Consider the following 27975-nt stretch of genomic DNA (forward strand, 5'->3'; position numbering starts at 1 on the left):
GAAGTTTATTTTAAGCTAAAATAGAGAATTTTCATCGTGGGTCACTGAATAGCAGGCAAAGATAAATTGGTGTTGATCGAGACGAAACCGTATTTGTAAATGAGCCAGAGAGAAAATATAAATAGAGAAAATATAAAATAACCCCAATGTGTGTAAAAACCAAGACGATTTCCGACCGCGAATCAATCTTCATATAAGACCTCAAAAGGGTGTCTGTAGACTTGCCCCAAGTCGACTCTTTGGAGCGACGAAGTCGCGATAGCGAGCGACGCAAGTCAATATTATACTCAGTCGGCCTGCTGGTTTTTAAACTGTTTTGCTCTTCATTCGCTTCACCAGGGATCGAAAGAAAATTATATTTTCTTACATTCCCTCTTGCTTAAAAATTCATTCTGTTTTTAGTCAAGGAAGATCGTCTTGCCTGTACGGTGAAACAAAGGAAGCCCTGTATAATTAACAAAGTCTCCGGTATAACGTGCTAAAGCTACCAACAGTAAAATATATTTGAACAGAGTGGCCCTTAAATAATCCTTAGTTAAAACGAAGGTATTTTCACAGTGGCTAGCACTTTGTTACTGCGGTTTCACTGTTCAGGAATTCCTCGCGTGGATGCCGAACATAGCGTGGTTTTGCGCGAATAGCAGGACGCCTTTCAAAACAACATCATCGCTGAAAGATTTATTGTATTAGTACATATTTATCGTTGTAATTAATATGTCAGTTAAACATGTTGTTTTCAATCTTAGGTCAGAAGCTATAATCATAACTTGGGCAGAAAGAAATCTCTTAAATACGAAAAACTAGAATCCCTTTTATTATAAGTCACTCTTTTTTAATCTAAGACATTTACAAGGGATGAGTAAATTCTCTAACCGAGCGAGAAGGATTCCAATAATATTTAAAACCATTTAAAAACTGCTCAAAGTCTAGACTTGCCAAGATTATTGCATGTAAACTGTGCGTCAACATACCCAGGGGTTTGAAAAAGCAATAATCAATATAAAACAAACGTTTGTTCAGCCGTGAAAGCGCGCTCCATCTGAAGAAAATTTACACCAGGCGACATAATTTAGATTCCGGCGCAAACCACTGTTAATCCTTTCCACATTTCCGCAGACACGGTCCAGCAAGTGCTTCGTTTCTCAAGGCAACATAAGGAAGAGAGGTATTCGTTTATGCTTTGAAGCTCAAAACTGTGTTTCTTTTCATTCTGAACTGCTTTTTTTTTCTTCCTTGTGATTTTCAACATGTAGGTTTGTTTGCACTCGGGAAGAAGGCTGAGTTCTGAGTCACCGTCGAAATGGCGCGTATGTTAGTACCGAGTTTGTTCCTTGCACTAATTTGTTTTGCACCCCTCGGTCTATCCCAAGGTAAGCTTCTTTGTCATTTAAACAAATATTGTTATCATAAATAAGCTTAATCTAAAACGCTTTCGTCAAATTCCAATTGCTTCGGGCTCCCAATCCGATTTATACGTGAGCTCGGGGTGCGAAACGATTTAGAAAACGAAGAATTGTGACGCCGAGAGGGGATCACAATTTGGTATGTATTTGCATGGATTTGGTATGCAGTGCGACTATATTATACGAGAGCTTACCGGCTTTGTAAAAAACGAGGAAAAAAGAAATAAATTACCTAAATTTAAGACATTCCCTTTCGTTCTCAGCGGGTATATGAATTACGTTTCTGCTTGGTGCTTGTGTTTCAAAGGGTGAAGTAAACAAACGAAAAAGGGGTTAATCGACCTATGTAGCTTTGCATAAAAATACGTTCGCAGAGTTTCTTGCGAAAACACTCAATAACAGTCCATAACAGTGTGTTGGCTTCGAGTGTATTTTATAGTTTCGAACTATTTCTTAAATTGGCACTTGATGAGATGTAGGTAACAGATAGTCATAGATATCGTATGAAGATAAGAGTCATACAATTCTTGTTAATAAGACCTTACGCCATGCATGCAGCAGAAATTTAATTGGGGATCAGAAAAAATATTTTAAACTGAGAGGGTCGAGGAAAAGAATATCAGTTTCCTTCACTGCTTAATTTCAGCCAGCGCTTCACTGCTTAATTTCAGCCAGCACTATTAAACATTTCTACCGTCAAATATTTTCAACGTCTCAGGTAAAAATTCTTTAAATTTACTGAAATGACAAACACCGTTGTTGTCTACATAAGCTTAGCCCTAAACGGTCGTGTCACGTACGTACGTCCAATCTCAACAACATGTCATCAGATAAACTGTTAACAGAAATCTATGTAATGTTATCAACTAGCTGATTGTTGTTTCGTTGTTGTCTTGATTTAATACCAAATTCCCAGAAGTCGCATTAAAAGAAATGTTTGTAACTACTATAGAGAATTTTTATTTTGACCGATCTCGGGACCGGAAAGGGTTGTCTTTTTGACCTGATAATCTCTGGTCAACTTATTGAATGAGAATGGATATTTCATTTTTTCTTCAAAACCTAGTTACCTAGCGTAACATAAAATTGAAACAGAACCGATTTAATACTGACAACGTTGCTATTGTATAGAAAGTGAACCCCACAACATTATACACAAAACCACTACTACTCCAGTTGCTGTAACTAGTTGCTCAACTTAAGCCTGGCGGAATAAATTCTTGTGGTTTCTCTAGGCGAATTTTCACATTCCTGGCATTTTGAGCGTGTTCTCTTCTCGGTATAGAGGGCCAGGAGGTAAGCTTTTGTACATTATGCTTTTGTTTCCCCACTAAAATGCTCCACCTTAATGCTCCATTTTTCCCAGTTAAATGCTCGTTCTCCCCCAAAAAAGTCACTAAAATGCTCGGATAATGCTCATTATTCCACCGGTTAATTTCAACATGGTGTTAACTGTTAACACTTACAAAAACGCACAAGTGTTCAGTTAGTAACAACAAAAGTAAATAATAAAGATAGAATAAGGGAAAAAAGAGAAGAAGGGAGGGAAAGAAGACAACGTATACAAGTTCATAAATACAGGCAAAAAACATAATCCTCGAAATCATCTACGAGGCTAAGTACAAAAAGTAGTTGACTATCTCTAGAATGTTATTTGTAGTTGAATTTTGAGTTTTAGTCTTCATTTTCTCTAAAAAATTAATTTCTTTTTTATTTTCTCGGGAAAAAAAAATCAATTTTCCGGGAAAATGCCGATAAAATGCTCGAATAATGCTCAATGCTTTTGCCTCACTAAAATGCTCAAAAAAATGCTAGCATAATGTACAAAAGCCTACCAGGAGGTCTGAAACGGTAGAAACATGCAGGGTATGTTTGCTTATTGGAAAAAGTCTGTTACACTTTGTATATTATAATCGCCTGAGGTCAGTGAGGTGGCTTGACTCGGAAGTTTCGAGAACAGTCCGGCAGATCCTCAGCCAAAATTTCGAATTTGAGGGCACTTCGCCAGGCGAGCATTTAGTAGAGGAAACAGGGCAAAATGCGTTACATATTCTGTGAATGCAACTTAACAGCGTGTCTTGGAGAAGCGGGGTTGGGGGGGGGGGGGGGGGGATAGATGTATCAGGCCGATACAAAACAGCACCTGCAATTCAATTTCTACGCAAACATAATGTTTTCAAAGTTCTATTTTTGAACAGTTTTCAGTATTTCTATTACGATTCCACACTCTAGTTTTAGAATTACTGATAGAGCAGTTTTCAATTGAGTGTCGTAAAACCAAAACCAAAGTAATTACTCTGGCCAATCAGAAACAACATTGACAATCCAGTGAACCAATCAAAACACGAAGCAAATATATGTAGCTGGTAGGAAGCGCGGGAAAACGTGCGCGAGCGAGTCACGATTGGTTTTGGTTTTAGTTCTGATTGGCTAAGAAAGTGGCGCGAGATTTTTAAGCCAATCACTAAGCGTAGAAATGCAAAACCAAAGCAAACGCAATTAACTTTCGACACTCAAGTGAAAACCGCTCTATACCCTGGGCTTCTTGGGAATGATATTTGCAAAGGCTGCGAGGACGGAGGCAGTTTTGCGAAAAGTCACAGCCAGGAAAAACAAACAAGTCACTTTTTCCAGCAAGGGACAGTGTTTTAATAGCAAGGCAGACGCTGAACGAAAATCCCAGCCAGGAAATGACCTAACGCTTATATTTCCCAGCCAGCGTAATTGCCGCCTGTCGAGCGGGTTTTTTTGTTGAGCGGCTTCGTCGGGTACTCCTGCAAAGGATTGTGATTGACGGAAAATCCTCCGTAATATAAACATAAAACGTCCTTATTCTCGCGCCAACGCTGAACTGAGAGTGAATGCTTCTTCAGTTTTATGCAACTCTTGTGAAAGACCACGTGGCTCAAAAGGTCACAGTTTTTGCACCGTTAAATATTTATGATATTTCCAGTTTGGCGAAATATTCTAACTGTGTCATATTGTTGCGCAATGGGTAAACGTTAATGCCCTCGTTCTTTCAGAATACCAATTTGCTCCCTATCGTGCACGTGGCCTGTATAGCTAGGAACAATCATGCGATTGAACGAATATTTTTTTGTATAAATAATATCAAAATAAGTCAATCACTTTATTTAAGTTTTAATGTATTTAACACTACTGTGCTTATTTAGGACGCTGTAAATAAATAAATAAATAAATAAATAAATAAATAAATAAATAAATATTATAAATGGAACAGAAACTTGTTAAAAACCCCAACTGGCAGGAGGCTGACCAGTTGGATATTTACAAAGCGTAGACCGGAGGAGCAACGAAAAAGCCCAAGGGAGGAGGAGGAGTTGACAAACCCATCTAGTGGCACGGAGGAGGATTTGAACCCGGGACCTCCAGAGTACAAGTCCAGCGCACTAACCAGTAGACAACGCTGCCTCCACTAAAAAACGAAATCGTGTACAACAATCCTTTTTTAAGCGCTTTATCAATATAAACTTTAGAATTGGGCTGGTTTCATCTTTAGCTATCTATCAATAGTCGGAGTTCGCTTTGACTGAAAGGTAAGTCATTAGGATCTACAGCATTCGTTGATTTCATTTTGAACAGTTGAATTGATCTTCGTTTCAACGATTTCGTAAACCTGTATTCTTGTTGGTGTTTATGAATGCTACAACGTAGGGGGGGGGGGGGGGGAGTCAAAATGAAAAAAAGAAAAGTTCAGTGAGAAGGATCCAAGTGTTCAATTTGATTAAATGACTATCATCACATTGTAGATGCAAAATGGGTGGATTATTCGCCATATTGGTGTACACCATTAGGCCGAATGTTGGTCGTCAGAGGCACAACCAAGGAGGAATGTCAAGGCTATTGCCGTGAAGGCTGTGGAGCTGTCGAGTGGTGGGAGGGTGGTAGCCAAGCGTGTTACCTGTGTAAGGATTTGAGTCTTCTTATGTCCTTTCCTCACGTGAATGACCTATCATTTCCGCCGCATGTCTTCATTAAACAGTCAGGTATGTTTGAGTTGTCATTATGCGTTTGCGTATCTACGTAGATAGCATGCCCCACAAACCGCACGTAGTAAAAGGTCTGTCCTTCAGGCGAACTAAGTACATCAATACCAGAATCAATTCTGACCCGGCACGATTTGATTGGCGTATTTAACGTTTTAAGAGCGCTGTAAGTGGCTTTATCAATTCTCATGTTTTATTTTAACAAAAGTTGTAAAACCGTTAAAATTGACGAACCAAGGAGCAGTAAAAGTAAGGGTGGCCGCTAGAATAACCAGGCCTAGAATCCCCATCCTATATTCTCAGTGAAGACCCTCTACCCCCGCAGTGCCTCTATAATCATCATAATGCCAAGTATTATCTTTTTTATAAAAGAAAGGGGAACACCAAGAGGGTCTTCATTTGCATAACTAAATTTTCGTACCACAATATTTACTCATGTTTATTCAGGTGTTGAAGGAAAGCCTACCACTATGCCAGCTGCGACTACAACGGAGCCTAGACCAACAACATCTGATGAAGGAATACTAACAACCACGCCGTCAGAAAAAGTGACCACTTCCTTCTTAGTAGAAGTAACCACATTATCTACCACAACAGATGAAGAATATATATCATCTACACCAGATCAAGAAGAGACAACTTCCTCATCAAGTGAAGAGGTAACGTCTTCTCCGGATCACGAAGAGACATCATCAACACCCGTTCTAGAGATAAAAGGAACAACGCTCCCGCCAGATGAACAAGTAACAACGAGTACTGGCCCAGGTCAAGATGGAACAACCTCTGTACCAGATCACGAGGGGCCAACCTCTGCACCGGATCAAGAAGGAACAACGTCACCATCAGTTCGAGAAGGCACAACGTCTTCACCAGATGAAGAAGGGAAAACGTCTTCTCCAAATCAAGAAGGGACGACCCCTTCGCCAGATCAACAAAGAGCAACCTCTCCTCCAGATCAAGAAGGGACAACGGCTGAAGCAGAACAAGAAAGGACAACCTCTACGCCAGATCAAGACGGAACAACGTCTTCACCAAATCAAGAAGGGGCGACATCATCACCTGACGAAATAGGGACGACATCTTCGCCAGATCAAGAAATAAAGACGTCTTCATCTTCTCCAGATCAAGAAGGAACAACATCATCACCTGACGAAAAAGGGACGACGTCTTTGCCAGATCAAGAAAGGACAACATCGTCGCCAGATCAAGAAAGGACAACGTCTTCGACAGATGAAGAAATAACGTCGTCTTCATCTTCGCCAGATGAAGATGAGACAACTTCTTCGCCATATCAAGAAAGGACATCTTCGACATCTTCGTCAGGTCAAGAAGGAACAACGACTTCGCCGGATCAACAAGACACGACATCCGCACCAGATCCAGAAGGGACAACTTCTTCGCCAGGTGAAGAAGGGACGACGTCTTCTCCAGATGAAGAGGGGACGACCTCTTCGCCAGATGAAGGGTGGACGACGTCTGCGCCAGAAGGAGGGACGACATCCTCGTCAGTTGAGAAGGGGACAACCACTTCTCCAGATCAAGAAGAGACAACCTCTTCTCCAGATGAAGAGGTGGCGACCTCTTCGCCAGAAGAAGAAGAGACGACGTCTTCCCCAGATGAAAAAGGGACAACTTCTTTGCCAGTTCAAGAAGGGACGACTTCTACAGGTGAAGAAGGGACGACGTCTTCTCCAGATGAAGAGGGGACAACCACTTCGCCTGATCAAGTAGGGACATCTTCTTCGCCAGGTGAAGAAGGAACGACCTCTTCGCCAGTAGAAGGAGGGACGACGTCTACGCCAGTTGAAGAAAGGACAACTACTTCGCATAGTGAAGAAGGGACGACGTCTTCGCCAGTTGAAGAAAGGACAACTACTTCGCATAGTGAAGAAGGGACGACGTCTACGCTAGTTGAAGAAAGGACAACTACTTCGCATAATGAAGAAGGGACGACGTCTTCGCCAGTTGAAGAAAGGACAACTAGTTCGCCTGATCAAGAAGGGACAACTGCTTCGCCAGATGAAGAGGGGACGACGTCTTCGCCAGAAGAAGGGCTCACAACCTCTTCGCCGGAAGAAGGAGAGACGACGTCTTCGCCAGTTGAAAAAGGGACGACCTCTTCTCCAGATGAAGAAGGGACAACTACTTCGCCTGACCAAGAAGGGACAACTTCTTCGCCAGAAGAAGGAGGGACGACGTCTACACCAGCTGAAGAAAGGACAACTTCTTCGCATAGTGAAGAAGGGACGACGTCTTCGCCAGTTGAAAAAGGGACGACCTCTTCTCCAGATGAAGAAGGGACAACTACTTCGCCTGACCAAGAATGGATAACTACTTCGCCTGACCAAGAAAGGACAACTTCTTCGCCAGGTGAAGAAGGAACGACCTCTTCGCCAGAAGAAGGAGGGACGACGTCTACACCAGTTGAAGAAAGGACAACTACCTCGCATAGTGAAGAAGGGACGACGTCTTCGCCAGATGAAGAAGGGACAACTACTTCGCCTGACCAAGAAGGGACAATTTCTTCACCAGATAAGGAAGAGACGACGCCTTCGCCCGATCAGGTAACCACACCTGCCTCAGAAAAAGGAACGCCAACTTCTGTACCAGATCAAGAAGAAACGACTTCTGCACCAGACCAACAAGTGACAACGTCTGCGCCAGATCAAGTAACAACGGCCATCCCAGATCAAGAAACAACAACTTCCGCACCAGATCAAGTATGATTGTCTTTCGACTTTATTACAGAATTCAGATTTAAAAATTTAACTGATTTATCAGTATTAAGTTGATTTTAAGGGATCAGTTTTATTTACCCTGTATTTAAACACGTCACCTTGTTTGCTTTAATTTCGTAGAGCCAACCTACCACGCCTGGGATCACTTTACCTGGTATTCCCTTGAATGTCCGCACCAGGACTGTCTCGGATACGGAGCTCGAGGTAGCCTGGGACTCACCCCTTCAAGGAAGTGAAAATATTCAGTTTTACAGGGTCAATGTTATTGATGTCAACGAAGGTAAGACAAAATATATAATATTGCGTGTACATAAATACCTAGCCCCTCATTTCGATTTGACACTGTACCCCTTCTCGGCTTATAGTCCACCCCTCATTAAAGGATATTGTGGGGAATGGTACCGGTAATGGTTTGGTTTGACGCCCTCCATCAAAAAGCACCCTTCTCAATTCCTCAATTAAAAGACCCCTGTTTGAAGGAATTACTTCAATAAGCGTTGCTTTTTCAATTAATGCTCTCTATTTTGGGGCGAGAGTACCCCGTGTTAAGTTTAAATTTAGTTTTGAGACGTGGACGAATTATTTTGCTAGTTAATAGTTTATTTTACTCCATTGGGGCGGGATTCACAAAGTTCACGGTTTGTAAAATGGGCAATTCGTAAAAACTTTATATGAATAATCAACAAAACGCATTATTGGTTCGTGTTCTGGATATAGCCACACAGCGAACCCGTATTCAGAATAGCCATTTTCAAATGCAGCAGTTGATATCTATGCATTGCACGGAATTGCCAGTCATTGTGGCTCTGTTTCTTTCAGGTGGAGTTGGTAGAAATTTCCAAGTGTCTGGAGATATGCGTACATTGATTGTCGATTCTCTTTCTCCTGACACTGAGTACATTGTTCGGGTATCGGCTGCTAATCAGCACGGAATAGGAAAATGGTCAGATGACGTGTACGGCGAAACATCGTCTGTAGAGGCAAGAAGTGAAGGTAAGGAAACAAAAGTTTATTGAAAGAGGTGTCTTTTACACTCAAGAGCAGATACATGGTCACGCGATAAACTAGGGGAGCAGAGATGAGAGCTCTCGCCTCCCACCAATGTGGCCCTGGTTCGATTCCAGCCCAGTACCATATGCGGGTTGAGTTTGGTGTTGGTTCCCGACCTTGCTCCGAGTGTATTTCTCCGGGTTCGCCGGTTTTCCGTCCTCCACAAAAACCAACATTCCAAATTTCAATTCGATCTTCGATGTCCGTACCCGTCTTAACAAGCTCCAAAGCTCTTCTGTGTAACGCTAATGTGGGTAAATAAAAGGATATTTATTTCACGCAGGAAAATAAATGTTTTTATGTAGCTTGTGACGCATTAGTTCCCAGCTTTCGGTGAGGGATTACATCATTGCTTCTAACATGAAGGTGACCTGGGTACTAGTTCGACCTTCGTTGAAGCATTACCACATCATGCGTATTCTATTTTTCCCTCCCTCCGCTCCCTGTCTTATATCTTATCAAACGTAAGGCGGGTTTTCCCCCACCTTCGCTGGGATGTTTCCTTGTTTGTTTTTCTTATGTCATTTTTAACTGATCGTTTTAAAATAAAACGGCCACACCTATGGCCAAAATATCCCAAATGGGAATGTCTGTTTTTGTCCCAGCAAACAGAGCTCAGCCCAAGCAGCGCACATGCCTTACCAATAAGTATGTTTTCATTAATTAAGAAGGAGCAAGATACATAAATACATTTTATTTATTTTTTTAAAAAGCAAACTGTATTTCTTCAATTTGCCTATGTTTACCTTATAAAGCAATGGCAAGATACTGCCTGATTGTCAATACATTGACGTTTGTTATTTGAGGTAACATCCAAATACAAAGAGATAATACGAAAAATATTCAAACATAAAGGGTTTGCAGTAGCTTTAGCCCACACTTTCCAACTCATGAAAAGCACACCATCTTCAACCAGATATCTTAGTCTCGCTTATTAGCGTCATTATTGTTTGACTTATTTGAGCTAACCTTTAACTTTTCTTTTGCTTCCTTTGTTTTTATCATGTCGATGAAACACTTTACAATGTTGTTTTAAACTTATTACGTTACTTTATTAATAGTATGTTCTTATTTTCCTCTAGAACCAGTTGCAGAACTCTCTCACGACACGGACTTTGTAGTTGCTGGCATGGACAAGAGTACCAGAGCCATTTGTTTCGTTCGCGGACAGGAATTCCTCGGTTGGTTCAAATCCAATGGAGAACAAATCACAGGGACAAGCCCAAGCGACAGAATGTCCGTGGAACATGAAGACGATAGCCATTCGCTTGTAATCCGGAGGTTGATGTTGTCAGATGGCGGAGAGTATGTTTGTCGAGGAAGCAAAACGAGCGCCACTTATTCGCTTTACGTTGAATGTATGTGCCTTAGATTAAGTTCAATAATAAGCACTAGATTTATCTTTTCTGAAATTAAGGGCTATTCCAGTGAGCTTATTTTCGGGTGTTGAATTGGGGGCGAGGGAAGGAAATTATGCGTAAGGCATTTTGTCCCTCAAAATGGCTGGGCTATATTTGGGATAACCACGTTTTGTCTGACGGTTCAGCTGGGCATATATAAAGATACCGCTGGTAACTAGAAGCTCTTACGTACCAATAAACAAGATGAAATTCACTCTCGGACAGCAAGTAGAAATTGTATTTAGTGTCCAAGTAAAAATATTGTAGCTAATGGAAAACAAAACTTTTCACAGATTCTGTCGATTCTCAAAGAAAATCTTCCATCGCGCCGCAATCAATTTTGTCAGCAAGTGCGTCATCAGTCTGCATTATATGTTTCGTTTTCTGTTTTTGGCTCTACCTTTGAATTCCTTGTCAAAACAACCAAGCCCAGTCACGGTACAAAAAAGCTCAGAAAAAGGAACCAAATTTGTAAGGATTGGTGATATTGCGGAGGATTGCAAAATTAGTAAAAAAAAAAGTGCGTGTGGGTGGGTGACATCGCTCCTTCAAAGAGACTGTGTCACGGATGAGAAAAGTTTATTTTATTAAGTTTTGCCGAAAACTCGATATGAAACTTACTTCTTGAAAAGAAATTACTTCTCGGGATCTAAACGACAAAACTGTTACATTATTGCAACCAAATTTAGTTCCTGGACAGTATAATTTAAAGCTACAAGCAAACGAGATTAACTTTAAAAACTGTTCAGCCCAACAACAATTTAAAAGCCCATATCGCAATCCAATTCAATCTTCGTCACTTTTGGCCATCTGTACCATATTTTGTATTTGCTGTGTTATTAATAGTCTCCACTGTTTTGAGATGTTCTTTTTATATTTCGCCGAATTTGGTACTCATTTACCAAGTCCGTGGCACAGTCCCTTTAGGACAGGAGCCATTTTGTACCAAGTGTATGGCATAAGCGCAAGCTATTAAAAAGTACAGATGGTTGCGGTTTACACGTACGTGTGTCGTACATGTAAACCACGCTTTGCTTTCTCAGTTAATGTATTGATTAATTTCTGAACAGTCTCTGTTGAGGATCCACCAGCCAGACAAGTCTTGTGGTTAAACAAAGAAGGCGAAATATTCGTCGGTGTAAAAGTAGGTTATCCTGCCCCCGAGTACCTCTGGAAGAAAGATGGCGTCAAATTTGATGCAAATTCTGGTCGCTTCAGTCTTCAGCCTGACGGATCCATCATGATCAGTAGCGTGACTGCTGAGGATGACGGCGATTATACAGTGAGGATATCACAACTGAACAGACGAAGGGAGACCACTGAAAGAATTAAAGTCGTCGTTGTTGGTAATTAGCGTGCTGTCTGTCTTTCTTTTTTACACAAGGCGTATGCAGAACGCTGTAGGACTTAAAGTTTGTTATTAATCTTCACGATCTTCTGAGCCAATATCAGAGCTAACAACCGAATGTGAAATTTATATATCGAATTTTAATCTCGTTTTTGAGTTCTTCTTTTTCTTCGACGATGTGAAGGAAAAGGCTATGCGAGCACAGCTATATTACACTGTTAAGTGACGTCTATCGGTAGATCAAATCCGGAGGTCGTGGGTTCAAATCCCACCGGGGTCATGAATTTTCTTTGCCCCGTAGGAACCCTCCCGTGTCCTTTAAAAAGGTAAAAAACCAAGGGGATTTAGCTAGTGTATCGGAAGTATTGCCTACTACCGTAACTCAAATACTTTAAAAATATATTTAATATCTTTAACCAACCTAACCGAGCAAATTAAAAAATAAGGCATGACCACATTTAAAACACAAACCAATGTTATGTTTGTTGCCTTTTTCCCATTCGCAGACCCCCCACAGATCGACACGACACGGCCAGCGAAACGAAACTTAACGTTTGGTTACCCGGCAAGATTAGAATGTTTAGTTTCTGGTATCCCTAAACCGAAAATCACGTGGACGGGTCCTGATGAAAAGCCAGTCACATTCTCCGATTCAAATCCACGGATCTCTCTGGACAGTGACGGGAGCTTGTTGTTGTCGCAAGCGTTGCTGTCGGATATCGGCCCGTGGACCTGTGAGGCGATAAACTCAGTGGGGACTGCCAGTCGACAAATTGAGATTCAGGCCATTTATAGTAAGTTTTTTACATAAAGATTTCTTAGCAACTGGTTCTAGTGTAAACTAAAAATAATCTGGTGGTTAGCGCGGAAAAACATGTAACCGGTGCACGATGCGCGGGAAAGCATTTAACTTGTGTCCATTAAGCTAGGGAAATTAAGAGCCGGGGAACATGTAACCGGTGTACTAAGCACGGGAAAGCATATATCTAGTGTCAATCCAGCTAGGGAATTTAAGAGTGGGAAAACATGTAACCGGTGTACGAAGCGCGGGAAAGCATGTAACTAGTGTCTATTAAGCGCGGGAAATTAAGAGCGGAAAACATGTAACCGATACCAGGAGTCTACCAACGGCGGGAAATCATCCAACCGATGCCACGCGTGGTTCTTAGATATGTGTGTAAGCCAAGTCACAAAATGGATTCACCCAATTAAGTTGCCGGAAGTGAAACCTTTGACCAAGCCTTGCATAAATTGAAAGAAAAATCGCTTACTACATACTTTGTGTCAACAGTGCCACCAGAAATTCACCAACTTTCAAACATCACCGCAAACGAAGGAGACAACGAAGTACTTAATTGCACGGCTGCTGGATTCCCGCTTCCCAATGTGGTTTGGTTCAAGGACAACGAAGAATATTCAGGACAGATGGTGGGTTCTTACATGCAAGTAAAATCCATAATAAAACAAACATGGCTAAACCTATTTACTTAACAGCCATTTTGCCAGAAGTTAGTTACCATAGGGTGGATTTAATGAGTGTTATTGTAAGGATTACTGCGTGCTTGGAACGGAATTAAAGCTAATTCGTTTAACCTCACAGAATCTTTATCCAGGAGAGGTGCAGGGCTGGTGCAAATAGCGGGAGGGCCACTGATATTTATTCATGAAAAAAGAAGGGCCAGTTAAATTTATGCACACATAAGTAAGAGATTCTATGTTGTTTGAGCCAGCAGTCCCATTCTCCGTGAAATAACAACAGGTTTCTTAATAAGAAGGGCAGAAGGTGGCCGTTATATATAGATGACTGTCTAACTTTTTATTGCAGATGTTATTTCTAAATGTGTTTTGCAGATCGCGGCAAAGAAATGTGTCGCGATTTATAAAAAAATACGCACATAGCCACTAAACCCTTTCTTTGAAGAAATTTGTCTGTTGTCGCCAAGTTAGTTTGCTTTAAATCCTCAGTAGGGTGCAAAAGTAAATTAGTCAAACTTTCTTACAGACGCTCCTTTTTTGTGGCCATATTGCTAGAGAACATCGCATTGTGTATACTCTCAGTATGTCTATAGATAATAAATTCGCAATGTTCAGTTGATTTATTGCTTCCTTTAATTTTTAAATACACAGAAAAAGCCTGGTGAAAGTGTAATAAACCTGGAAAGTGTTGGTTTGAAAGACATTTCCCAGTATACTTGTGAAGCTTCAAATGACGCAACCGACGAAGAGGGTGAAGTTATTGTGAAGAAGTCAACCGTCAATGTCTATGTTATGGGTATGTTTTGATTCGTTTAACCTAAATCTCTCTCACAATAAAATGCTTCTCCCAAATAAGAACATAGATAAAAAGGCACTAAATCTACTACCCTTACCCTACGTGGCTGGCGTCTATAGGGGAGGTGGGGAAGGGAGGAAAGGAGAGAAAAAAAGGAAGAGAGGACTGGAAAAAGTGGATTTCTACCTTGGGCGTTTTCTTCTTCACTCTCACACCCCTTTGTACCCTGACATTGTTCCCAGGGTCTCTCCCAGGGGGAAGGAACGCTGTCCCCAATAAACCTTCCAATTTTTTGAAAGCCTTTAAACGGACGTAATTATATCTTATCATTGGTGCTGTTCGAGAAAGAATTTAGCAATTTTTCATCTAAATTAATTTATACTCCGGTTGGCTAAATTGAAATGCTGTAAAAAAGGTTTTCCCCCCGAGGTCTTGCTGCCATTTTGTTATGACGTCAGGCAGCACTTTTGGAGGTAGCGAAAGAAAGGCATCCGTGTGACGTCATAAGATCCATCATGGCGGTACGTGTATGTACGTGTGTCACTCAAACTCAAAAAGAATGATTTCCTTATTTTTATAATTTTTGATACAAAAATTTCTCAACATAGCCCGCCTACAATCCCAAATCATAACCTGATTTCTCTTTCTACATTGACAGTGGAACCCAGACCATTCGACTCGGACCTGATCAAAGAACCCGTGTACAGTGTCCTTGGGAACCCAGACCCCGTCCGACTGGCGTGCGCATTCACCGGTTACCCTCCCCCTGAGGTGTGGATTGAGAAGAACGGCAGTGTTGTGGCGACCGGTATAGAGTCAGTGTGGGTGGAAATCGCCACAGACAGCCTTGATGATTACGGGGTTTACTACTGTGTGGCTGAGAACGTGGTCAGTCCTTCCAAGTTAAATTACACTTTTGAGATCAGGCGTTCAGGTATTTCCATCAGCCATTTAATTTATTATCAACTAACTACCAACCTACCTAACTTACTATAAAACAATAGACGCTGCTTTTCTTGGAGGCCGTGTTGAGATGTTTTACTTAAAATCTGTGGCTACTCAACGTTGCTTTAAAATCGTTTAAAGAAGACGCTTGCCGTAGCTGTGGGGTTAAGTTTTAAATTCCACAACTGAGCTCCACTGTATGGAAAACTTCTCTTTGGATAATCAGTGCGTGGTTTCGTAAGAGCTAGTTTGTTTTCAGTATCCCTCAAGCGATAAGCAATCTGGTTTTCGCGAAAAACAAGTCTTGATGCTAAATACGTGGGTGAATTAGTACATAAATGCAAATCACAAAGTCACTCCGTCAACCGCCTTAAGCATGAATAAAAACACCAAATGATTTTTATTGTACTCATTCATTGCCTTCTTATACCGTTCAAAAATCTTTTAAAGTCTTTGGCTCTTAAGTTCGATCATATTGGGAAATCTTCGGCGCATCTCGGCGCTCTGAAATCTTTGTAAATCTACGGTTATCTTCACAGTAAATTCTCCGGAATCTCTGAGTCTTCAGGTAATTTAGTCCTCAAGAAAAATAAACAGAAAATTGCTCTGTTTTAAGCAAACAGAATTTGGCTAAACCTGTCTCACGGTGGTGAATAGTAATTGTTGCCGGGAACTTTGTGTCCACAATACATTAACTTTTTCGTCATTAACTTATTTTGCTATTTTAAAGTTGCAATACTTTCTCTCGGTAGATGCTCCAAAGTTCACTCTAGAACCCAAGCTTCCCTCAAGGAATCCAACCGCGGGCTTTCCAATCACTTTTACTTGGAATGTGTCCGGTATACCGGAACCGGAAGTGAGGTGGAAAAGCCCGACTGGAGAAAATGTAACTTCAGACAATCCTCGCTTCTTGCTTAGTGAAGACAAACTCACCATAAAGTCATTGGAAGAAATAGACGCTGGAATGTGGACCCTAGAAGCAACGAACGCTTTGCAGTCAGCAATGGCACACGTGGTCTTTGGTATCATTTATGGTAAGCAGCAATTAAGATACCGTCGGACTCCTATTAAACGGCCACCCCCTATTAAGCAGACAATTATCAAATTCCAATACATAGGACTCATAACTGCATCGCGCATTCACATTAAAGCATACCTGCGATGCAACCATCCCGCCGCCCAAGAGAGTCTTTATATAAAAAAAAAAAAAAATTTTGCAACTTGTAATAGTTGCCAAATTGTTTCACACAAAGATCCTCTACTTTCTAACAATCGGCGGAAACCATTACACATAATAAAATCGAGAATGATGGCGCGCGGGAAATTTAAAAGCGACAATCTTTTCCAGTTTTTGTTGCTGTTAAATGTAATTTCTCCCTTGTCCTATATAATTTAGAATTTAGGCATTATTTCAAACAATTCAACGTTAACTTGTCGTAAGAGTGGAGGTTCCCTTCAATAGGGGTTCGACTGTAAAATAATCAAGCGAAAACTTTTATGCTTATAACATTTAACTAAACCCAAGGTGAAAGTGACACCTAATGTCACCTCGACATCATTTCCAGATTACTTAGATCTTATCAACATTATTTCAGTGCGTCCTAAAATTACACCGATAGCTGATGTGGTAGCAAATGAGGGGGAAACTGCTACGCTGACCTGCATGGCTTCGGGTGTCCCGACCCCAGATGTTAAGTGGATAAAAGAAGGAGTTGAATACATGGACCAGAAGGTAAAACTACAGTTGCATGTAAACATATACCATATAGGCACGCAAAGCGTGCATAGTGTTATCTTTCAGTTTTTTTTGCCGGTTGTGGCTGTTTTTGTTATGCCTTCGCAATTTTTATGGTTCACCTTAATTGTAGAAAGACATAGCTGTTCTTGGTTTTATTTTTGTTGTTGATACATTTACAACTGGCTTGTATTCAAGTTGTTTTAAGGTTAGCGTTTTTACTCTCTTTTTAATTTTTCAACAAGATACTAGATCCTTAATTCTTTCCACCAAATTTGGTTTATGCTATAGCAAGTCACCGGTGACGTCAGAGCCAGACAACAAAGTTAGCACATCTCGTCAACAGACGGTTTACTTTAGATCTTTTGGGACCGTTTACTGAGATCGTTTGAATCTTTTACATCGTTTGAATCTTTTACATCGTTTGAATCTTTTAGATCATTTCGGATCGTTTGGATCATTTAGATCGATTAGATGGTTTGGGATCTTATCGATTGTTGGGATCTTTAGGATCGTTTGGATCTTCTGGATAATTTGGATATTTTGGATCGTTTGGCATCTTTTAGATCGTTTAGATATTTTGATAGTTTGAATGTTTTGGAAATATATTATGAAAATATTTGATACGTGTCGAAATAATTCAAAATAAAGTAGTGCCATTGTTCAGCTTTAAAATTTCAAGTTTTCTACTTTCCGGCATCCTTTTCATTTCCTCTCGAAAATTTCTCATCGTTAATTGTCTTTATTTGTCTAGAAATCACCAGGAAAGAGTGAGATATCTCTCCAGAACGTGGGACTTGAAGATAACTCTCAGTTTACATGTAAAGCTACAAACGGAGCACAGGACGATGAAGGCAAAGAAATATTTAGCGAACAGAGTGCTAAACTGTTTGTCAGAGGTGAGAAGCATTAATTTTGTTTTAATACGTACCTTTTCGGTTCGCTTCGATCGGAGGCAGCGCCTGGATAGGGCCTGGCGGGGTTCGGGAATCTCCCTTGTCAGTTGAATTCAAGACGATTTCACACTTAGTTTCAAAACATTTTAGCCCATTCCTTGGTTAATCAGTAGTAACTTTTGCAGATCTCAACCCCAGTTTTTCTTAAAGACGCGCGTCATTGCTCACCAGGCAGTTCAGATTTTGACTAATCGTTGGCTCTCAGTAAAGCCCTATCCAGACCCTCATTTTTGGCAAGTTTCGTTGAGACATGGTTCATCTCGTTCTTCGTAGAATTTAAAAAGCCCCTTTACACTAGCAATGGGAGGCGCGATGGCCTAATGGTGAACGCGCTGGACTCCGGATCGAGCGGGCCGCGTTCGAGCCCTGGCCGGGGTCGTTGTGTTGTGTTCTTGGGCAAGGTTCTTAACTCAAATAGTGCCTCGCTTCACCTAGGTGTATAAAAGGCTACCTATACTATAGCTAGGACCATTCCAGCCAGCTCTACATTACAAGACGATTTCGTAACCTTCATCTGTTGAAATGTTTCTAAACTTGTCAATGTCAAAGCTGTTTCAGCTCGCAATGCATTTGTGTTCCCTCACCAGTTGAACCAAGACCACTGACCAGCATGCTCAGAGCGAAGCCCGTGTTATCCTACATTGGCAATCCTAGGCCTACAGTCTTCAACTGCGAATTTAGCGGTTATCCACCACCCGATGTAACACTCCTGAAAGACGACCAAGTTTTGGCAAGCAGCAAAGAATCTCTTTCTTACAGCGTCACTGTAGACAGCGTGGATGATTTTGGTGAATACGTCTGCGTGGCTGAAAATGAAGTGAAAGTATCTTCAAAAAACTACACGTTTGAAATTATATCATCAGGTGAATAAAAGAATATGTTAGAAGCTTATTCCTCATTAGACGTTTTGCAAAAAGCAAAACCGTGCCTTGAATAGGGTAGGGGATTAAGAGTCGAACATGGTCTGGTATAGGGTAAGGGGTTTCGTAATCTCGGTGGCACACCACCTCTTCAAATTTCATGGGGTAACCCCCGGGCAAATCGCAAGAAGATGCCATACACTCAGTAAAATCCATTTGGTGGGCTCGAACCACCAAGGGAAATGAAAAATGCTTCGAGAAATCGGGAGTTTCGAGAAACCAAATGTTTGAGAAATCGGGATTCTACTGTATTTAATGTGTATTTCATTGATTCATACAGATTCCCCAAGCAGCCCACAAGAATAGATTTAGTATAGGGTAAGGGTTTCGCAGTCCATAAGGCACGCGCCCAAAATAGCCCTTATGCATGTTTACGTCAGACTGGCTGATTTCACCACCAAGCCTCGCTTTCAAAGTGTGAACTTGCAAATTTTATTATGAACGAATCCCCTAAGCATAAAAGATGAAAAGAATACCCACGTGAAAACTGCATGAAGGTGGCCGAAGTTTGAAAATAATTCCCGTAAACGAGGCTTGGTGGTGAATTTTGCGCACATGACGTAGTAATGCATAAGGCCTATTCAGAGGTTAGAGCAGTTTTCAATTGAGTGTCGTAAAACCAAAACCAAAGTAATTACTCTGGCCAATCACAAAGAACACAGACAATCCAGTGAACCAATCAAAACTCGAAGCAAATACATGTAGCTGGTACGAAGCGCGGGTAAACGTGCGCAAGCGAGTCACGATTGGTTTTAGTTTTAGTTCTGATTGGCTGAGAAAGTGGCGCGAGATTTTTAAGCCAATAACTAAGCGTAGTAATGCGAAACCAAAGCAAACGCAATTTACTTTCGACACTCAAGTGAAAACCGCTCTATCACTGCGCGTATAATGTTTTAAAAGATGCCTTGTTTAATGTATATCTCACAATTTCTTACAGATGTCCCAAGCAGTCCACAAGACTTCACTGGAGAAGCAAGTTGTGATAGCGTAATTTTAAGCTGGAACCATCCAAAGAAACATGGAGGATTTCCGATAATAAGCTACGTTATCAGCTACAAAAACAATACTCTGGTCATATCTTCGAACTTCACTGATTATATTATTGACAATTTAGAGCATAGCACGGAGTACTCGATCGCCATACAGGCGAGAACTGAAGCTGCTATTGGTGACGAAGCACTTGTGGAAGTGAAGACCACTCAGTTTTGTGAGTATAGACAGGAGCCCATTACCCGGAGCGTGCAACTTCCGTATATTTGTGCAACGGCGTAAAGTAAAGTTATTTTTAGCTAAGCTTTTACCACGAAGCTAGGCCTTTACCGCTATGGGAGGCGCGGTGACCTTAATGGTTATTGCGCCGGACTCCGGATCGATTCGAACCCAGGCCGGGGTCATTGTGTTGTGTTCTTGGGCAAGACAACTTTAATCTCATAGTGCCTCTCTCGACCCAGGTGTATAAATGGGTACCGGCAGGATAATGCTGGGGTACCCTGCGATGGACTAGCATCCCATTTAGGGGGAATAGAGATATTCCTAGGCGCTTAATGCTTCAGAATCCGGGATAAGCTCCGGCAAGTATGGGCCACGAATGCTAAGCGCGAGACTTACCCTCACCGCAAAAATTACTGCTTCCGATGAAGTTAGCAACTACTTTGCGCGGAAATACTGAAATCATCGCTTGAAATGCTCTCGGAATACTCCGAAAACGTTTCCTCGAATGTATCCGCTATGTTAACTTCCCAGGTGGACGCGGGAAAAACGTATCTAAATAACTTTAATTGTGAACACGCCGTTTCACAGACGCAGAATGAAAGTTGCACGCTCCGGGAAATGGGCTCCTGGTAAAGTGATGCATATTTTGCGTTGAATAGTGACTGTGCATTTGTTGGAATCTAATGTTTTTTGCTTGAATGGGGAAAGTAACTGCTGTGATGTTAAAAAGTTTAGAAATCAATGTGGAAAACTAATTCCCACGCGCGGAAAATATAAAAACGTGACGTTCCAAGTATTAATCCTTCAAGAATTTTAGGACTAGCTCCGAAGATCTATTGGATGTGTTTTTCCCCTCATTGAAGAAGTACTCTACGGAATTGCTTTTTTTGCAACCGGTGGAAAATATCTATACTCCTTTTTACTAACGTTATGCAATATATTTTAAACACGAGCGACAGTGTTTCATCGGAATATCCAAACACAGAGAAGAGAGTTGAAAATACGACGCGCAACGGATTATTTATGACAAAATTAGAGGTGTTTAAATTGCCGTTGAAACACTGTCTCGAGTGTTTGATACATCTTTTTAATCGAAACAAAACCTATGGAATAAAAGGAGAAATAAAATCGTAATAAGCTATGCTAATTGAGACCGGGTATACAAAGCTCCTTCAAGGTTATGATTTTCCTTGTTTTACAGCAAGGAGCTCAAAAGTGTGACCACCTTTAAGCTAGTCAAATCCTTTCGTGTAGATTTTATCCAATCAGAAGTCAACTGTAAGATGCCCTTGGCTTCTGATTAGATGCATGGCTGCACGAAAGAATGTGATAAATTAAAAGTTGTCATATTTTTGGGCTTCATGTAGCCTGCGTAGCTGGCGGTATTGTTGGGTTTTAAAGCGCCCACCAGCAAGCGGCGAAGCCGCGACAACGAGCGGCGCAGCGCCGCTCGTTGTCGCGGCTTCGCCGCTTGCTAGTGAGCACTTAAAAACCCAACAATACCGCCAGCTACGCAGGCTAGGCTTCATGCTGTTACTTTACGAATTAATAACGAGTTTGAGAATGGCAAATTGAAAGGTCATATTTTCACAGGTAGCTTTCTAACATGGACTATTAATCAAGTCATTCCTACTCTTTAATTATAATTTCAACAGGCAAAGTATCATCTTGCGTGAACATTGAGCATGATGAGGAGATGTACACATTAAATGCAAGTCAGGGTCGCTGGCCACGTGACGGGTTTTGCCGTGCACTGAGCGCTTACACCGCAACCGAGCCTGACATGTACCGGATATCCGCTTACTTCTATGTTCTTGGGACCAAGGGCAAAATGCTGGTCAACTACGTTGGGTTATTTTTTAACGCTGAAAACGAAGACAATTTCGATTTAATATTCTTCAGGTAAAAGTTCTTTTGAAAATTCTTACAAAGTTTTAAAAGTTAACAGTGTATACTAGAGGAGTATTCTACACGAAGATCGACAGTAGAGATTATAAGGTTATGTCCCGCCTGGAGTGGTGCATTTTTAAACGTCTCCTTTCGCACGGTTTTCATGTTCTACATGTGCGCAAAGGTACAACAAACGAGGTCAATAATTTCTGGCACGATTCACAAATGTAATATAGTAAACACTTGCATATAAGAACGCGTGGATTAAGAACATCAGGCTGAAAGTTGGCCAATAAGCACCATCGTGTTTGTTGGATATAAGATCGTTATAGCCAACTCATATTCACACGCGCTCGTGGAATAATTGTTAAATATTAAAATAAACAGGATGTCAGAATAAAAAAAGCAATAAGGTAACTCATTATCACACATTATCACCCTGAACCCGAAATCATAGGTTATTTTATGCGGGTGTTTACTGTATTTTTGGGATGCCTAAGGGCATCCTAGTTGTTTTCAGGGTGCGTGTGTATTTCCCTTGGGAGTGAGCATAATTGGATTAACAACCGAAATAACCAATAACAGCATCATATATTGGTCCCTTGGGTGTTGGGCAAACCGGTTTTAACAAGGTTAGGTTAAATTGTGAGGAATTGAGGAAAACAGGTTTTGATGCGGAAGACAAGGAAATTAGTCAAATGCACGAGCTCGAGGATAACTGGTTTTGTAAAGTGATTGATCGATTGTTTCTATTTTCGTGTTCAGCTGCGTGTAAACAGAAGCGCTTAAGTTGCTTTAAATAAATCCGGGAATAAACCGCCCGAACTAGCTAACATCTAAATTATTCAGTTACAGTTGGACTCTAATTCCTCGTATCGTTAGAACGACTTGCGGAAATACGTTGACTATGCCAATATGATAAGCAAAAGCGAATTCTTTTGGTATTTTCCTTCGGGAAAGCTAAAATTCCTTGCCGTTCCGTCAAATGTCTACACTTTCAGTGCGTTGCTAATTAAATCAGCTAAATCAGTTACATGCGGTTGACTTTTCCCAATAATTTTTAATCAATACAGTACTGCATGTGTCTTAAAATTTAATCAAAGTTTTATCAACAAAAAAGTGTTTGTTTGACTTAAGTAAACTGTAGTAAAAAATACTCGTGAATTAAGACGTTTTTCGCCACTTTTGTGTCTTACGTGATGTCTGTTAAAATTTAATTAACAATCAAGTACTAGTAACGAATAAAGAAAAAATTGCAAGGCCAATTGAACGGTTTGGGACTGTATTGAAATTCCAATATTTCGGAAGGCACGGCCTTCCTTCTTCAGGGTCTTACAAAGAATGACTCCAAAGTTTTGACGTTTTTGTTTTTCTACCATTGTTATTTACGCGTTGTATCGTATTTCCCACATTTTATATCTGTAAAGTTTAACCTTTAGAGTCATTCTTTGTAAGACCCTGAAGAAGGAAGGCCGTGCCTTCCGAAATATTGGAATTTCAATACAGTCCCAAACCGTTCAATCGGCCTTGCAATTTTTTCTTTATTCGTTATTTAGTTATAGCTGATTAGATCCTCTACAGTGAGAGGATCCGGTACTTCTATTTTGTCACGGTGGTCCTTGCAAATTCACGTTAGTTTTCAAAAGTACTAGTAAACACGCAAAGAGCTCGCTTTATATTTTTCGCCAATACATCGCTTTATTCGAACTTTAAAAGCATTTTAGTAGCTAAAAAAATTCAATATTTTTTAGGGTTGCTGAGGATTATACTTTCGATATTTGAAGAACCAGAAAAGAACATGAAAAAAGAGTTTGTTCGCCTTCAGCACAACTTGTTGACATTGTGGCAACGAGCGTTCTTCTGTTTGGATAGTAGACATGCTGTGTAAATAGTTCACATCGAATCCAAAACAATAACGTTTCGTTTCTGAGGAAACCAACCAAAAACAGCAACGCGACGTTTCTCTCGGGTCTTATTTTAAAAGTATTCTTTTTATAATGCACAGTTCTTTCTTTTAGAATGATTCTCGGAAACATCAAAGGAAAAAATTTCTGCCAAAAAGTTTGAATAATAATATCCAATATTACAAACTTACAAAATGCTTCCCGAGAAAAAAATTTGTTTTCCATTGGAGGAGGTTGCCACTCGCTCACCTGTCGCCATATATAAATACAGTTGACTACCAATTCCAAGAAATTTCCCCGAGTTTAAGTCTTTTGTCGATCTTATTTTTTTTCGCTCCTAGCGAGGAGTGCCAAGAATGAGACATGCACTTTTCGCGAGGGACAATAAGAGGGAGGCTTATCAGGTTCTACACCGTAGTACTCCAATTTAGTGTGTTGTAAAGGCACCTTGATTTAATTAATTGAGATGACGTTCATGTTTACGGTCCTTCAATGTTCTCAGTTTTAAATATCTTATCCTGAACTATAACAGTGACGGGAACACTTTGGCGGCTAACGTCTTCCGCTGTTGCCCTTATCATAACGGAACTCTTCCGACCAATGTAGTCTACGGTTATCATTAAGCATAAAAAATATTTACGGCATCCCCATTTGTTGCTACTTTTCCAGCAACAAATCTACTTGTTTTACTGTTAAAAGTCTCCATTCGCAGCAAAACGAGAAAATACTTTTTGGGAGAGTTTTCAAGAGTCTCAGTTTTCGATACAAACAGTTAGCATTTACGACCCTTTCAGTGTGGAAAAGAGAAAAAACGAATCAAATGTAGGCATTGGAAGCAAAAACGTATTATTACGGACGGGTCTTGGTTTCTATAAGGAAACGCTGACTGCTGAAGTAATTGATCAATGTCAATAATCAAAACGGAAAAGGTCAGTCAGCGTTTATTCTTGTAAATTCTGCTTTGATAAGTCTATCATTAACTTATCCAGGGTCGGTGCAAGTGGCAACCCGTGTTTCCAAACCGGTGAAATCCAGCAAGGCCGGTTGAACTGGTATGAATCCCAGATGGGTTCCTGTCCACACGGCCCACCGCGCAAGGCACGATGGATACACCTTACACTTGAGGTCCGACAATCTGACGTCTCAGTTTTCCTCGAGGGAGTTCACGTGACCTCCTTTAAAGGGCACTTCCCTCCCAAGGCAGCTGGTGGCGTTTTGTTAGCAAATCACCATGGCAACGTCGTGCAGTTTAAGAACTTTATTATCACTGACTTGCCGTCGCTGCCATTTGAAACAAAAAGCTGCGCTACTGTGCAGGATAACGTCAACTATTATTCTGTTATAAGTCAAGGCGACTTCTGGGCGCAAGGATTCTGTCGCGCGCTTCTTAAGGACGTTCAAATAGAGGAGAGTTCTAGTTACCAGATTTCGGTGGATCTGTTTAGCGAGCTGGGCTGGAGCGGAGACAGAATTGCGTACGTTGGAATCATGTTCAATGCACGTGATATCAACAATGCTGACTTCATATACTTTAGGTAATGGACGTTTGATGTCAGTAAAACTTTTAAACTTACTAAAACTGATTGCAGTTAGTTCCTATCATAGGGATTGACGGAGACAAATGAAGCGACTGGGAGTTCTGTTGCCCCCCCCTCCCGGATGGTATCCTAATCTGTCAAATTTACCCCCACCCCTGTCCCCCTCAACATTTTATTGGAACCCATGTATGCTTCTGAGTGGAAGGAAGCAATGTTAGATCTAGTTAAGTGACTTTCTTTAAATGAATTCGGACTTCTCTGCTCGGATTCCGACAGACTACAATCCTAGACAAAATTCCTTGGAACGCTAAACGGATTAGTGCCTAGTGAAAAATCCTTACAAATTGAGAAGTCACTGGTCAATTTTCCGAATCTCCCTCCCCCCCCCCCCCCCCAAAAAAAAAAAAAAAACAAATGCTGAAATTTTGTCGTACGGTGGGATGGATAGAAATTAGCATTGCATTAGGGTTGGGGAGTACTGTCGAAATGGTGAAGTGTACAAGACTTTTGTCTAGTATTGTAACCTAATAACGTAAACTGGACATGAAAGCTGATAGCAGTAATCAATAATTTAACTTTGTTTTTAGACCATACTGGAAGGACCACTGTTACCAAACAGGGTACATAATGGGTGGGATCCAAAGGAGAGATGGCTCAAAAACCGGGCCCTGCTCGTGCACTGTAGCAGGCGGCAAATGGTTCAACGTGCGCCTCGAGATTCGTCGCAATGTAGTCAGCGTCTTCATGAACGACATACCCGCGGCGACGTTCAAATCACATTACCCCAGTAACAACAAGGGCAGCGGTATACTGGTTACTGGCGGATGCCGGAAGTCAATCCGTTTCAGGAACTTAACAGTGACGTCACTTCCGTTACTTCCGTTTACCGCCAAAAATTGTCAGAGCGCAAGGCATGCTGGGGAGTATTACAAGCTGATGGCGTATCCTGGGATAGAAGACACTACGCAGCCAGGAGTGTGCCGCGCACTGTATCCTAAGGTTGTCAAGGGTGACAGCTACGTCATCGGTGTCAGTTTCTATACTCAGGGCAGTCTCCTGGGTGGGAAGTACGGCGTCATGTTTAACGTAAAAAACGCTGACAGCTTCGAGTTTGTATACTTCAGGTGAGTAATATTGTAAAACTCTAAAGGTCGGGACACGCTAGGCGACACGTCGCTGCAACACGTCGCGGCGACATGTTGCTGCGACATGTCGCCTCGTGTGACATGGTGCATTCTTGAGACAAACCAGTCGCTGCGACAAAATTTTGTCGCTGCGATGTGTCGCACGAATTCAAACTGGTTTGAATTCGTGCGACACATCGCAGCGACAAAATGAGCGATAGCAGCGTTGTCGCAGCGTGTGTACACGTCTGCGACAAATCGCTGCGACAAGTTGCTGCGACAAATTATAAATTAACCAATGAGAGAGCGTCATGTATTTTCGCCGTATTGAATTGGAAAACTAGTTCACATTCCCACCCTTCCAAATTCGCTGTTTGTGCACCGAACAAACACCTTGTCGCAGCGACTTGTTTTTAAGCAGTACACACGGAGCGACTCGTCGCAGCGACCTGTCGCTGCGACTTGTCGCATAGTGTGTCCCGACCTTAAGCGGGACTTAGAACAGCATGACAACCCACAGGCCTGGGCTTTAAACCTGGTGCATACAAGGCGAGGTTTGTCGCAGTAGTCGGCGATTTAGGCGATTTCCCGGTATCTGTGGCATGAAACGACTAGCTTCCAGTTGATGGGATACTAGTCTATCGCAGGTTGTCCCCCCTACCAGTATTTTTACACAATATGACCCTGGCCGGGTCTCAAACCCACGCCACCGGTGTCCAACAATCAGTAATAAAATATAATACTACCACTGGGCGCCCATACAAGCGGCGGACTGTGTGTACGTTCGAAATATAAAGAAATGTATGGGGATATTGAAAGGGTCTAATTATCGTAAACTTATTTCGAGTAATATCTATGTTTAAGGTCAAAATAAACGTAAACTTACCCTAGCTGTTGTCTGTTGTCTTACTCGAAATAAGTTTACGATAGGGTGGGTTTGTCAACATCAAGTTCGATTCGTTACGAATGTGTTGTATACGCGCGAGCGACTACAAGTTCCGTAAAACGTCACGATCGGTTACAAACTCTTTTGGTCTTCGTCGGCTAAAACCATTTTAGATCATTTTAGGAGTTTTATAAACCTAGGGCTTCTAACTGGCATTTTATTAAATGGAATCTTTCCTTTCCAGGCCCTACAACCGCGACAACTGTGTACAAATAGGATACCTCCAAGGCACCAAATTAAATGAAGGCGAAGGACGAGAACCTAAAACTCTGACATGCGCATACGGATTCATGAGAGGCGGAAGTTGGTACAATGTCCGCGTAAAAGTCAGCGGAAGTGAGGTCAAGGTTCTCATTGATGACGTACAAGTTGCTGTTTTCAAGAGTCGCTTTTCGACTGTTGGCCGCGGAGGAGTCATGGTTGCCAGCGGTTTCAAGAGGAAAATAAGTTTCAAAGACTTCCGTATATTGTAATATAAACATGATTAACGCAATAGCTGATGACAGTTCGGATTATTTTTAGGCTAAATTTTTCAATATATGCCATCTGTGACATTACTCTTTCAACCTAGAAGATTTATTTCTAAA

The 27975-nt window shown here is 41.3% G+C and overlaps 1 protein-coding gene across 6 annotated transcripts; it reads left to right on the forward strand.

The window, feature by feature from the left end:
- The first annotated feature begins 1251 nt into the window (after window positions 1–1251).
- LOC144664456 (uncharacterized) lies at window positions 1252–27867 on the forward strand. Of its 6 annotated transcripts, none has more exons than XM_078525575.1 (21): window positions 1252–1370; window positions 5174–5410; window positions 5858–7780; window positions 7943–8130; window positions 8269–8428; window positions 8968–9141; window positions 10281–10556; window positions 11669–11944; window positions 12453–12740; window positions 13238–13374; window positions 14074–14218; window positions 14877–15152; window positions 15916–16197; window positions 16759–16895; window positions 17653–17797; window positions 18442–18717; window positions 19712–19981; window positions 21642–21888; window positions 24770–25315; window positions 25906–26442; window positions 27573–27867. In XM_078525575.1, the coding sequence occupies exons 1-21, from the start codon at window positions 1301–1303 to the stop codon at window positions 27859–27861; spliced, it is 6879 nt and encodes a 2292-aa protein (XP_078381701.1). In that variant the 5' UTR covers window positions 1252–1300; the 3' UTR covers window positions 27862–27867. The 6 variants fall into 6 exon arrangements, with proteins under 6 accessions (XP_078381701.1, XP_078381702.1, XP_078381703.1 ...); XM_078525576.1 differs by having other exon boundaries at window positions 5858–6857; window positions 7068–8130; XM_078525577.1 differs by having other exon boundaries at window positions 5858–6814; window positions 7079–8130.
- The last annotated feature ends 108 nt before the right edge of the window (window positions 27868–27975 follow it).

This window comes from Oculina patagonica, chromosome 8, assembly GCF_052425735.1.
Source record: "Oculina patagonica isolate OP01 chromosome 8, crgOcupat, whole genome shotgun sequence".
Lineage (NCBI taxonomy): Eukaryota > Metazoa > Cnidaria > Anthozoa > Scleractinia > Oculinidae > Oculina > Oculina patagonica.